We start from the raw sequence: 13,855 nt of genomic DNA, 5'->3' as shown, positions 1-13,855 counted from the left end.
AAATCGCTGAGTTCACATTTCTCTTTGTCGGATGCAGAAGGCTATTCATGTGCTACTGTTAAGTTAAGAGTGCAGGCTCTCGTTAAACGGACTTTGCTTAAGTTTAAAAAACTCACCAATCCCAAGGAATTTGGAGCATTTATGGAAATTTGTGATGAAACTTTTAAACTTCAAAAAGGCAGTCAACACATTTCTTTAGATGACATTCCACTGCCTGGTGCTCAAGATCCTGAATTCTTGACATCAGCTGAAAGCCAAGTGCCCATATTTCAAGAGACCGAGGACATGGGCGATGACAGTCATAGTCTGCATCCTCCACTGAATCTAGCAACGCCAACGACAGCTACTGCCTCACCTGAACCAATGCTATCGACATCTGGTGTTTCAACAAGATGTAGCAGAGAATTTCTAAGTCTTTCACCAGGGAAACAGAAATTGAAGAAAAGACTACATTTTGTGTCCGAATCCAGGGCTGCTCTTTCAACAAAGTATCACACAAAGATCAGTGAACTTAGGGCACGGTTGAAAACTCCCAAACGTATAGTTAATCAAGCCTTAAAGAGAAAGCAAAAGCAAATAGATTTAAAGGACAGAAAGATTCAGGAACTCAAAACCAAATTACATGATAACACTTTGGCACGAGAGCTCTCTAACACCAAGGCAGAGTTTTTGAAACTTAAAAAAGTACACAGCCAATTGCTGATGTTTCGTGGCAGTAAGAAAAAGAGGAAAATTGTTTCAATTCAACAGTTCAGAAAATGTCAAGAAAATTTAAAGGACAGGGAAGAGGATGTGAGACGCCTCGAATTTGACATTCTTGTCCTCAAAGAAACAATCGAAACTCTGCAGGCTGCCAGTATTGTCAAGGCAAAGGTGGGCAAGAAAACTTACTCCTCAACAATAAGGATGCATGTGTTTGACTGTATTGTAAACAAAACTCCCACAGCAAACATTCCAATCCTGATAAGCCAGTTCTACAAGCGGAGTGGACTTCATCTGGATCATGTTCCACAACGCAGTGCAGTTGAAGTTATGGCCCGAGAATTGGGGGCTATTGCTGAGTTGCAAACAGCAGAGATGCTCCTTGCAACAAAGGGTTTGACTGTGGGTTTTGACGCAACCACCCAGGAAGAGATCCACATTAACAGCGTTCATTTCACCACCACAAACAAATGTCTCTCTGCAGCAGTCGAGGAATTGGCTGGTGGGACTGCTGACGACTATGCACAACATATTTGTGAAACAATTGACAATTTATGTAAAACCTACACTTATTTCAATCAGCAAGCAAATTATCAAGAAACCAGACAAAATATAATCGCCAACATTTCAAACACAATGAGTTACCGGTGTGCAGCAAATCATGCTGCTATTAGAATTGTGAGTAGTGAGTGGGGTAAATATTTGAACGAGCTCTACTGCCACTTGCATCCTCTTGACTCCATTGCTACATCAGTTCGCTCAGCCCTAAAAATGCAGAAACAATCTGGAGGACAATTCTTGTTTGGGAAAGACTGTCTAGCAGTAAATGCCATTCTGCAGATGAGCAAGCTTCGTTATAAAAACGGAAAAGGGGACCCAAAAGGATTTGTCGCATTTTTAGATGACAGGAACATCCCCCGAGGTGTCCTCCCACGGTATCGTGGCAACAGATTGCACATACTGTTTCACATTAGTGGCAAGCTAATAGAATATTATGATGACTTTGTTGCACTGCTGAATAGTGGAATATCCTGTGGGGGGTTGAAAAGCGCCATCCTCCATGACTTCACCCAGGCTGAAGCAAAAGTAGAACTTCAGATATTGGGCTTTCTTGGCAAATATCTGACTGGGCCTTGGATGAAGCGCTTCTACACTTCAAGCCAGAATCAGATCAACCATGTTGATGGCATCAAAGTGGTTAAAGGGGTGATTGCTGCTCTAAAGGAAACCACAGAAGATCCAGAGAAATTGATATTGGCAAGGGAAGATTTCTTCGGTGAGGAGGTACATCTTGATGCCACATTGACAAAACTTCAGGAGCTACCAGTACATCCACAGTTCAGTTCAAAGATGAGGAGCTGTCTTCAAGCTGTCATCACTGTGTTGGAGAGGCAGTATAGTAAATACTTTGAACTTGATGTTACTGAGCAACTGAAGGAGGAGACTGCATCAGCAAGGTCACACAACATTGATGCGGAGGAGATAATGGGGATGTTTAGTTCATCGAAACAGAAATCTCCCAATGCCACCATGTGTTATTTGTCATGTAGGATGCGGGCCTGCAAGAATAAAACCGTCAACTTCCTTGATAATCTCGAGGAGCATCGTAGGGAGGAGGTGCTCTGTAAGGCAGTGACATGGGGGAGAGTGCAGAGGAACAGACGGAAGAAAAAACAGAAGGAATTGAGAGCAGAAATCATCAAGCGACAGAAAGGCAAGGAGCATGCTCGAGATACGAAAGAGAGGAAAGAACTAGGGAAAAAGTTGAAAGAGACTGATTTAAACAGCATTCGCAGAGATTATCCGAATTTGGACTATTCCAAATGTGATGATCTACACGACATTATTAGTGGGAAAGTAGTTGGCAGAAAGGCATGTCATGCGTGGTTTGAAGATCAAAAACTTGTAGTTTACAATGCCAAAATTGAAAAGTTGAGGAAAAACAACGTGTACAAAGTTGCTTATTGGTTGCAGTCTGAGGAGTATGATGATGCTACTGATTATGATATGCCAATGTACCAGCTAGCAGCTGATCTTCTCCATAAAGACTTGGTCTTTTGCTAGAAATTGTAATTTATTTACCTATCCATAACGGACTTACAGCATATTATACAATAATATTAAAGTTCTGATCTTGAGAATATCAGATTTTTGAATTTTCAAGGCAGTCTGGTTGTTTATTACTATTTCTGTCACAACGGTCAATTTTGTAATTAGCTACAATTAGGTAACTAGCTAATTATATGCTTTAATTTCAGGTCATCCAAGTAAGATTGTTTTATATTTTTTCAGAATGCTTCAATCTATGATAACTGAAATTTTCATTCAGTTCTCTTAATTCTTAAGAAAGTTACGGGCTTTTGACTATCCAAGATCACAGCTTTTTTGTAGTGTCCATAGAAAATCAATAGGGAACAAGATGCTAATTTTCGAGTATGAAAATGGCCATAACTTTTTTAATACTTGAGATATGAAAGTGAATTTGGTGTCAAATTAAACTTATTGTTATGCTTTATCTGATGGGATAAATTGCAGACTTGATTTTTTAAATCTCAAAATTTTGTAACATTGCTACCTCTTGGTCTAGTTGACATTTAAAAGTTTTTAAAAACCCACTTTGAGAAGAATAACTGACTGTGTTGTGAGAGTTTTCTGGCAGTTTCCAGCTATGACCTCACAATGGCATCTCACAGTCCTCCAATCACAATGGGATCTCAGCTGCCAATGAACAGTGTTGAGATAAGCTCCAGCCAGTGCAATGAGTGGGGGAGGGGAGGAGAATAAATCTCTATACTTATAAAACTCTGATCTTGGATGCAGATGTGTGTGTGTGTGTGTTTATTTGTTTGTGTGTTGTCACATCTTCGCGAAAACACGACCCGGTAACGGTAAAACCTTTACATATTTCGATAGAAATTTTTCCCATGAAGTCCAAAATCGTCTTAACTGAAAATTTCAGGCTTTATTTCTCGAGTTATTACTGAAAATGTTGAAAGAAAGTAAAGAAACTCCAAACACACACACAAAGACTAAAAAAAGATAGAAAAAAACAGACATAGAAACATAGAAATTAGGTGCAGGAGTAGGCCATTCGGCCCTTCGAGCCTGCACCGCCATTCAATATGATCATGGCTGATCATCCAACTCAGTATCCTGTACCTTCCTCCTCTCCATAACCCCTGATCCCTTTAGCTACAAGGGCCACATCTAACTCCCTCTTAAATATAGCCAATGAACTGGCCTCAACTACCTTCTGTGGCAGAGAATTCCAGAGATTCACCACTCTCTGTGTGAAAAATGTTTTCCTCATCTCGGTCCTAAAAGATTTCCCCCTTATCCTTAAACTGTGACCCCTTGTTCTGGACTTCCCCAACATCGGGAACAATCTTCCTGCATCTAGCCTGTCCAACCCCTTAAGAATTTTGTACGTTTCTATAAGATCCCCCCTCAATCTTCTAAATTCTAGCGAGTACAAACCGAGTCTATCCAGTCTTTCTTCATATGAAAGTCCTGACATCCCAGGATCCCAGGACAGACTGTAGGCTGAGGATGCCTTCAATGCGGCGCCCCAATCACCTGTTGAAAAGGTACTCAAGTAAGATAGAAACATAAGAAACAGGTGCAGGAGTAGGCCATTCGGCCCATTCGAGCCAGCACCGCCATTCAATATGAAAATCGGTGCCTCGTTCCTGCTTTCTTCCCATATCCCTTGATTCCGTTAACCCTAAGAACTAAACCGGGAGGCGCCGTCAGCAATAGCAGCCTCGCCTACAGTCTGTCTATCTTTTCGTCTTTTTTGTTATTTTGAGTGTGTTTTAAAAAGTATGTGTTAATGTTCTCTGGTTTGTTTTATGTTGGGGGGGGGGAGGGAAACTTTTTTTTCAATCTCTTACCTTGCCGGAGATACAATTTATTTCCGGATAGTGACTCCAGTCACTCTGCGGCCTAACGTCATGGAGCCGGAGGCCTTACCCGAGACAGACTTTGAGCCCCACCGCGGGGCCATGGACTTACCAACCCATGCCTGGGATTGACGCTCCAACTGCGGCTGGCGCATTTCAACATCGAGGAGCTCGCACTCTCGGGTAGAGACTGATGTCGAGAAGCTCCAAGGACGTTCAACCAGCTCCGACTCGGGAGTCTGATCCCCCTGATGCGGGAGCTCGATCACCCCCGACGCGGAGGGCTCGACCGCCGGTTGCGGAAGTCAAGATCGCCCCGATAACGGAAGGTTCCAGAGCCCCGACCGTAGGAGAACAAAGGGAAGAAGCTTGGACTTTTTTTTGCCTTCCATCACAGTGAGGAATGTGGGGGAGTCGCTGTGGTGGATGTTCATGTTAAAAATGTATTTGGGTGTCTTGTTGCTTTTTATTGGTATGACTGCATGGCAATCTGAATTTCACGGTCCTTAATTGGTACATCTGACAATAAACTGACCTTGAAACCTTAACTCTCGCTTGAAAACATCCAGTGAATTGGCCTCCACTGCCCTCTGTGGCAGAGAATTCCACAGATTCACAACTCTCTGGGTGAAAATGTTTTTCCTCATCTCAGTCCTAAATGGCCTACCCCTTATTCTTAAACTGTGACCGCTGGTTCTGTACTCAGGAACATTTTTCCTGCATCTAGCCTGGCCAATCCCCTAAGAATTTTATATGATTCTATAAGATCCCATCTCATCCTTCTAAATTTCAGTGAATATGTCCAGTCCACCCATTTTTTCATCATATGTCAGTCCGGGAATTAACCTGGTGAAACAACGCTGCACTCTCTCAATAGCAAGCATGTCCTTCCTCAAAACGGCACACAGTACTCAGGTTCAAGTTCACATTTATAGTCACATGCACCAATTGGTACAGTGAAATTTGACTTACCATATAGTCATACGAGTAAAAAGAATACAATACACAATTGAATTTAACATAAACATCCACCACAGCAGATTCAACGTCTTTCACTTTGATGGATGGCAATAAAGTTCAGTCATCTTCCTCTTTGTTCACTCGTGGTCGGGGCCTTGAACTCTCCGCAGTCGCCGCTACGGACGGTCCGATGTACAGGCCCTCTCGCCAGGATGATCGAAACTCCGGCGTCAGAACGGATCGCAACACACTCTGCGGCTTGGAGTTTCCGAATCGGCCGCTTCATACCGGAGACCGCGGCTTCCGAAATCCACAGGCCGAGCTGGACGGAGCTCCAACACTGGCGATCCACAGCAAAAGATCCCAGGCCTCCGCGATGTTAAAGTCAGCGCCCGCGGCTAGAAGCTCCGCAGTCCACACTCCAGGTGTGGTCTCACCTGGGCCCTGCACAACTGCTGTAGGACCTCCTTGCTCCTATACTCAGATCCTCTTGCTATGAAGGTCAATATGCCATTTGCTTTCTTCACTGCCAGCTGTAGCTAAATGCTTACTTGCAGTATTAAAAACGCATGTGTGTGTACTTGAAGTGTAACATACATGATTGGATAAATGGGGTTAGAAACCTACTTGGGTAAGATTTAAATCCAACCCAATCTTGGGCTTGAATTCATGACCTGACTGTATCAGACATGCTTCAGGTGGCCAGACTTGAGTAAGGATTGTTAGGAATCTATTATTGTAAGGAAGGGGGGGGGGAATCTTATAATTATAAAAATACAAAGTTCTTATAATCATGAAAACGGTTTTACTTAAAGGAAAGAAGAATAAACATTTGAACTAACTTTTTTTCCCAAATATAGTTAATTTGTACTGGGTATTAGAGGAAGAATATTTAAGCTTTGTCTTTCATTACTAAAGGCACACCACTATGTAACTATGTAATATGTTTTCTCTTACCAATTATATAAAAACATGATTAAATTGTGACAAAATTGAGTTCGGCATCTCGAACTACCATAGCTATGTGATTGATGATTTATTAGCGCTACATTATTTGCTGTTTATAAGATGCATGCTGTTGATCTAGAATTTATTGATGCCATGAGCTTGATTTGATTCAACCCATGCCCATAAAAACAGCCATAAGTAATAAATTTCACGGTGGATCCATTACTTCCACCTTTAATTTTCCCTATTTTACCACTATTTTATTTTATGCCCATTTAATTAATGCATTCTCCATACCAGACTGTGTTTGCAAATGTAATTATGTAATAAACCATAAAACACTTACCTCCTGGTATGAACAACACAAGATATTGAATGGGTATTTACTGGTGGTGAATCTCTGTAAAGTTCACTCCATTCTACTTGACTTAGACCCATAAGACGCCTCTAAAATTCTGAGACAATAAACTCTGCACAATACTTCATATGTGATTTCGACAGTACTCAATAGAATTTAAATAGTTAATAGTTAAATTGTTCTATTATTAAATGTATAGTTACAGTACTTGATCATTTGTTTATCTGTTCAGTTGACTCCTAACTTGTCTTTAATACAGTTTCCTTTCTTCTACCTCCCCCTAGATTCTAAACATGGAACTAGCTAACCATGGTTTAATTCTGTTACAACAACTTAATGCCCAGCGGGAGTTTGGCTTTCTTTGTGACTGCACGGTGGCTATAGGTGATGTCTATTTCAAGGCTCATAAAGCAGTCCTTGCTTCTTTCTCCAATTACTTCAAAATGCTTTTTATTCATCAAACCAGGTAATGCTTGCATCAAGATGTTAAATTGCAGAAAATTAAGAATGTAGTACGTGTTGTAATTTATACAGACACTTTTTTTCTCCCATCTTATACGCCCCTTTTCCAATACAAGAATGCTCCAAACACGTAAAGAGCACATACAATGTTTTAAGATATTTTGACGTCAGAAAGTAACCAGCAACGCAACAGCTTTCCTCCTCACCTGCAGTTTCAAGGGTGTACTCTGTTTACAGAACACTTAACAGCTCGGACGGCCATCTACCTTCTCTGGAAGGTTTTATCTCTAACTGCCGGTGAAACATCAACCGTCTTGACTTTTCTAATTCCTTTACCTACAATAATCCTTACCTCTTTTGAACGCCAGGCCCTCCGCACACTTTACAACAATCTTGACATTATCATCAAACCCGCTGACAAGGTAGGTGCTGTTAAAGTCCGGCGGGTTGACCTCTACCTTGTTAAGGCCAGACGCAAGTTCTCGGACAGTCTGAAGAAGGGTCTCGACCCGAAAAGTCACCTGTCCTTTTTTTTTCCAGAGCTGCTGCCTAAACTACTGAGTTACTCCAGCACTTTGTGTCAATCTTTAGTAGAAACTAGCACCTACATTTTATTGTTTCCACAGACTAACTTTAAAATGACTGTTTTATGGATATTTTTTTGTTTATTTTCTATTCATTTGGTATTCAAAAATTTGGAGTCATTCAATGTGTATAAAACCATTTAATCCATTGGCTCTTTATTAGAGCCATCAAATAATTTCACTTTACCCTCTTCTGCTTGAAGCATTTTAAAGAAATTCTCACCCAAAATATGTATATGTATTTCATGTGGCAAAACATTCGATTATCTTCCAGGACAAAGATATGTATTTGAATCTTTCTCACCTCACTTTAAACTGAAATTAGAAGCATTAATAATGTTTCTTTTAGCTTGTTCCACTCACATAGTCTATCTCATTATACCACGTGATTTGTGTTGCTGTTCTGATTAATTCACATTATTTTCAATATTTTAAAAAAGTTTTGTAAATGGTGTTTTGGTATAATCGATTAATCATGAATCAAATTCTATTATTTCTCTTCGATTTGGTAGATACAGAATGTTGTTATGTATTGACATCCTAAGTATGTTACACTTCTTAAGAAAACTTAAAGAAACAATTGGATTGTTTAATATTTGTAAACATTTTAATATTTTTTCACAGTGATTGTGTCCGACTGAAGCCAACGGATATTCAGCCAGATATTTTTAGCTACCTCCTTCATTTAATGTACACGGGAAAGATGGCTCCCCAGATTATTGATCCTGTTCGTCTTGAGCAGGGAATTAAATTCCTGCATGCATATCCACTAGTTCAAGAAGCCAGCTTAGCCAGCCATGGAGCCATTCCTCGCCCTGATCAAGTTTTTGCTTGGACATCTTCGCTGTATGGCATTCAGATTGCGGACAATCAAACTTCACCCCCAAGTAGGTTATCGTCAGCTGCAGAAAAGTCTGGGCGAGAGCCCAGGTCACACACACATCCTTCTCGGATAGAACAAGAACGAAGTTCAGACGTTGGGCAGCAGCATTCCCAAAGTGCTCAAATTCTACAGCCCTCTCTGCATATTGGGCAGTCATCTGGAACACCATTAGGATTGGTTTCTCCGTCTGGTCCTCAAACTGTTGAAGAACGCCTCGAGAATATTCCGCTATTGGATGGACAACCTGGAATACATGCAGTAGCACACGTTAAGCCCAGTATTATGAAGAGGAATAGTGGTTTTCCGAAGTTTTATGTTTGTCATCTTTGTGGCAGAAGGTTTACTTTACGAAGCAGCCTACGTGAGCACCTGCAGCTCCATACAGGCATGTCACTTCCTGTTACCAACCAAGCTGGAATGAATGTGCTGAGGCAATTGGTCGAGTCTGGGAAACCTACAAAAGAAGTTGAGGAAATACCTGAAGCAGAAGTAATTAGCGATGGGGAACTACAACAGAAGAATGATTCGCCAATGGCAGATAGCCAACTGCAAGCAGAAACACCACCTCCATCAGACATTGCGGACATTGACAACTTAGAGTTAGGGGATCAAGATAGGGAGGTAAAAAGGCGAAAGTATGAGTGCTCTATCTGTGGCCGTAAATTCATCCAGAAAAGTCACTGGAGAGAGCATATGTATATTCACACAGGCAAACCGTACAAATGTAGTACCTGTGATAAAACATTCTGTAGGGCCAACCAGGCTGCCAGGCATGTGTGCCTTAACCAGAACTCCGATACCTTTCTGATGGTAGATAATAAGCAAGCAATGCTCACTGAAGGCTCCTCAGAAGAAACTAGCCAGTCACTAATGGATCCAGTGTACCTAGCAACAAACCAGTCAAATCAATCATACAAGTGCAATCTTTGTGACAAAAGCTTTTCAAATGCTAGTGAAGCTGTTCGGCATCAATGCCAAAACGAGAACTCTGATACCTTTGTTTTGATGGAAGGCCAACCAGCAGTGCAAGGGGAGGGCTCTTCAGAGGCTTGTGAAATGACAGAAACAAATCAGTCATTGTCAGAGACAGTGCATAATGTGGAGGATGGTCAGGCTGTTTTAGTGGAATGACAACTGTTCATTTTATCTCCTTTCAAAGCATTTCTTATAATGTACAATTCAAAATTATTAGTTATTAGATATAGTTTATTTTCTAAATTAGTTTTCGGCTTTCTTTTCTGGCAAAAGTATGTCATTATTCATTATTCGCTGATATTGTGACTTAAAATGAAAATCCTGGTGGCATAATGTGCAGTACCATGTACTATGTTGCACTAGAGTTCACATTAGCCCATGTCAATCATGAGCTGCTTTGGGACCAGATTCAGGAGTGTTTATGCTGTGGCTGAAAGAAGCTGTGCATTGTTCTTTTTTATTGGCATTGCCTGATGTGCACATCCCCTTGTGGATCGAACGGGAAATGAAATTACAATGTCCCAAATCGATAAATCTTTATGCTCTACAGAGGTATTTTACCCAACAAAGCACTCAAAAGTGTGCATTCTCCTACTGAGTCTTTTAGATGTGTACTCAAATTAAAAGGGACAGTTTAATGAAACATTGGTGATTGCCATTGTGATTAAGAAAATACTCCTTCCTGTTTGTCAAGAGATGCAAGAACTGTTGATAAATGTCCTTCTCTAATGATCAGCCGATTACCAGGTACACCTATCTGTTGATTCAAGTAACAAATTACAAAAATGCATAACAAGGCGATGGCATTCTTGAATCAATTATGAATCCAGAATGTTAGTTTTGCCCTGAGCTGGAACTTCACATGACTAACTCAGTCAAAAGTCAAACATTCAGTCCATCTTTGTAAAGGAAAAGCATGATCCTAGAGGTGTGAAATACCAAAATTATTTTATTTCAAAAGGTATCACTGCAATCTGTAATTACTGAAATGCCCTGCTAATTAATGAATCGTACATATGAACAGTATTTCCTAAATAAAACTTGTTCAATATGGTATTAAATAAATTACTCACTTACGGAAAAGGAGCTTTTGTTTTAGATATTCAAGGCTATTTTCCAGTGTGATAGAACAAAAATGTGCTCTGGTGCTCCACATTTGTCCCTATTCACTTGTATAATCTTGTTTTTAAACTATGTTCAGTGTAATTCTGAATATTACTTACCTCACTTATTTACGATTTGCTCTTCAATATGTCTGTGTAATCTGCTTTCAAGGTGGGGTGGAGGGGGGGGGGGGTGGGGAAGACTTAAAACATCTATGCATGCTGACTTCAAAATACAGTAGTAGTATTTGTAACTTGTTTTACAGAAATAGTAGATGCATTATTTATTCTGTGTTGTCTGTCTTTATACATTTTTAGAGATAATTATTAGGAAAAAATAAGCTGAGGAACAGCACACTGAATAATATCTATCCTTTCAAATTCTGGATTAACTAAGGTAGATTGGAATTGCTGTCTGGAGGAAACGCAGGGTGGTTACTGCAAAAATTAACTTACTTGGTTTATTATTCGAAATATTTTTCAGCTGTGCACATATACCGAAAACCAACACATCTCTCTGGTAGATATTGTATAAGCAGTATAAGAAAAATGTATTTTACGCCCACAAAGTACTGTGTGCAAAACATTAATGTGGATAAGAAGAGATTTTCCACAATTGCATTTTCTTAATGTCTTCGTGCGTCCAGTTGTGCAGAATTATGCTTCTAATGATTGACTTACTCCATTTAGCTTATTTTTATTTGTTGATTAACGTATGAGAAGGTAACTTCATTCAGTACAGTACTGGTTGCAATCATTTTTAGTAAATTGCCCTTACTGTAGAGGTGAAATGAAAACCACTAGATGGATTAATTAGAATTATCAAGCATTAATTTTCCAACTTGATTATAAGGTAATTAGACTGGTACATTTAATACTGTTACATGCAAATTTGTAATCAAACCCCAAGATATTTTGTTGCTGTTTATTATAGTTTGAGCATTTATTTTGCAGTCATTTAACCACTTTATATTGCTCAGTAAGCCTTCATACATACATATGTACACATATGTATATATATCAAGGTATTACTTGCAAATATAAATTCCTAAAAAAAACATGGATTAAATTCTAGGAAATAATGTATGTAAATTGTTTGGTTGTTTACAAGTTTTATATGGACATTATGATAGGATTCACATTTGAATAATAAAAAAAGTTAAACTGCCTTAAAATACTCAAGCATAAAAATGACGTTCATTGTTAAAAATATAATTTGCATTAATTATGATTCAAATAAAATGTAGATTTTAAAAAGAAAGTCAGTATTTTGTGAAGCATGTTTCAAGAGGGAAATATAATGCAGTTCAAACTTGTAAAGAAGTCCTGGGTGAGAAGAGACATTCCTTTATTGTAGTAATAATAAATAATGCATTGTAGTTACTTTAACCAAAACAAACTGAGGATTGGGGGCATAAACATTTTGGTTCAAAATGGGTTTTTTAAAATGTTTTGATCGCAATTTCAAATATGTTTATATTAATGAAGTTGAACTTCACTTGACTTATAAATTGAAGAAATTAAGAGCACTGTTTTCTGTGACATCACCTACAGTAGCGCCCCTTGCTAACATTGGTGAGATTTTTAAATACATTGTACTGTGTTGCCTTTCTGTAACTTTTAATTAAGATGCTGCTCAGAAGCTGGCCATTCATCTGCACAGTTGGGGGACTTATTTAACAAAGCATACACACATGGTGGATATCCATACTGTATGCAGTGATGTTTAATTGAAATGTTTGTGTGCTTTGTTAACTAAGTCAGTGCTAAGCTTCTGCCTTACTTTATTTTTCTGAGTTAGCATTTTGTGTTTAGTTCCAGATATCCAAATTTAATTCATACCACATTTGTACGTCTTGATCCATGCCACATTACCGTTATATCAAAATCTTTGTTAGTTAATAACTGTATAATGTGTAATATAACGCTGCCAATACCAAAGACTTGAATAAAACGAGCTTGGTAGGAACTGGAAACTTTGTACTGTCTCAGTGAAATCTTTGTGCAGTATTTTGTACAAATTATAGATTGAAATAAGCATTGGTTGTAATGAGATTTCAAAATTACAGATAATTACAGGTAAGTCTCATCTGTTCATCCAGAAAGATTCAAACACACACCATAAGTGAACTGGACACAGTATTCAATCTGGAGAAATAAGGGTGAACATGTGAAACACTGAATCTTATGTAATTTTTATCTAACATTGCTGTTCTTGCCTTTCCTTTCCCTCTATTATTTTTTGTTGTCTGCCTACATGGTCAGCTGTTTCTAATTGAGCTCCCTCATAACTTGCAACACGCTTGTAATCATCTGCAAATTTTAATTCAAGTCAGTTTTGTAAATTAAAAACATGGTTCTGGTATTAAGCTACCTACTCCTCTCTAATGATTATTAGCTTGCATTATCCAGATGGTTTCTTATTGATTCTTAGTGTCTTCTGATTCTGAAGGTACCCTGAGAAAATGTTCTTAATTTATATGTTCATGTGAGGTGCGAGTGACCAAATGTCAACAATTACTTACACGCCCTAAGCCGAGTGGCTGACTGAATAGAGAGCAGTTTAATGCTGGGTGTGGAATTAAATATAGACTGGACTGTGTAAGGACAGCAGTTCTCCAACCCTGAGCGAAGTTGTGAGCCAGAATGGTTTCAGTGACAATCCTGTTCTTCCATGTTCATCATTGAAGAGATTAACTTTATCCCAGATTAATTCCCCCATCTGATGGTAGTTCAATTCAAACTCTTTTTGGAACAATAATACACTCTTTTGCTGGTCCAGAGATTTTACCGTGTTTCCATCCATTGTGATGGGAGAAAGATGAAGTCTGGGGAAAATTCAAAGTCCCACTGTACACGGGCTAGTTACTGTATCTCTAGTGCAGTTGTGCACTTTACCTAGTTTTACCTAACTCTCCTGCTATAATTAAAATTCCTCTATCCCCATCTTTTATTTAATACTGAAAGTTATTAATCCA

The 13,855-nt window shown here is 39.1% G+C and overlaps 1 protein-coding gene across 1 annotated transcript in view; it reads left to right on the top strand.

Annotated features, from left to right (window-relative positions):
* Positions 1 to 12,853, top strand: part of zbtb2 (zinc finger and BTB domain containing 2) — a 30,246-nt gene extending 17,393 nt beyond the window's left edge. Inside the window, exons 2-3 of the mRNA XM_033026145.1 lie at positions 7,155 to 7,336; positions 8,541 to 12,853. Coding sequence (XP_032882036.1) covers positions 7,164 to 7,336; positions 8,541 to 9,930 — 1,563 coding nt within the window. The 5' untranslated portion in view covers positions 7,155 to 7,163 and the 3' untranslated portion in view covers positions 9,931 to 12,853. The remainder of the gene's footprint in view (positions 1 to 7,154; positions 7,337 to 8,540) is intronic.
* The last annotated feature ends 1,002 nt before the right edge of the window (positions 12,854 to 13,855 follow it).

Source organism: Amblyraja radiata, chromosome 8 (genome assembly GCF_010909765.2).
Source record: "Amblyraja radiata isolate CabotCenter1 chromosome 8, sAmbRad1.1.pri, whole genome shotgun sequence".
In the NCBI taxonomy this organism is placed as follows: Eukaryota; Metazoa; Chordata; class Chondrichthyes; order Rajiformes; family Rajidae; genus Amblyraja; species Amblyraja radiata.
Note: the sequence above shows the minus strand (reverse complement) of the source record. Positions and strands in the feature narration are given on the sequence as shown.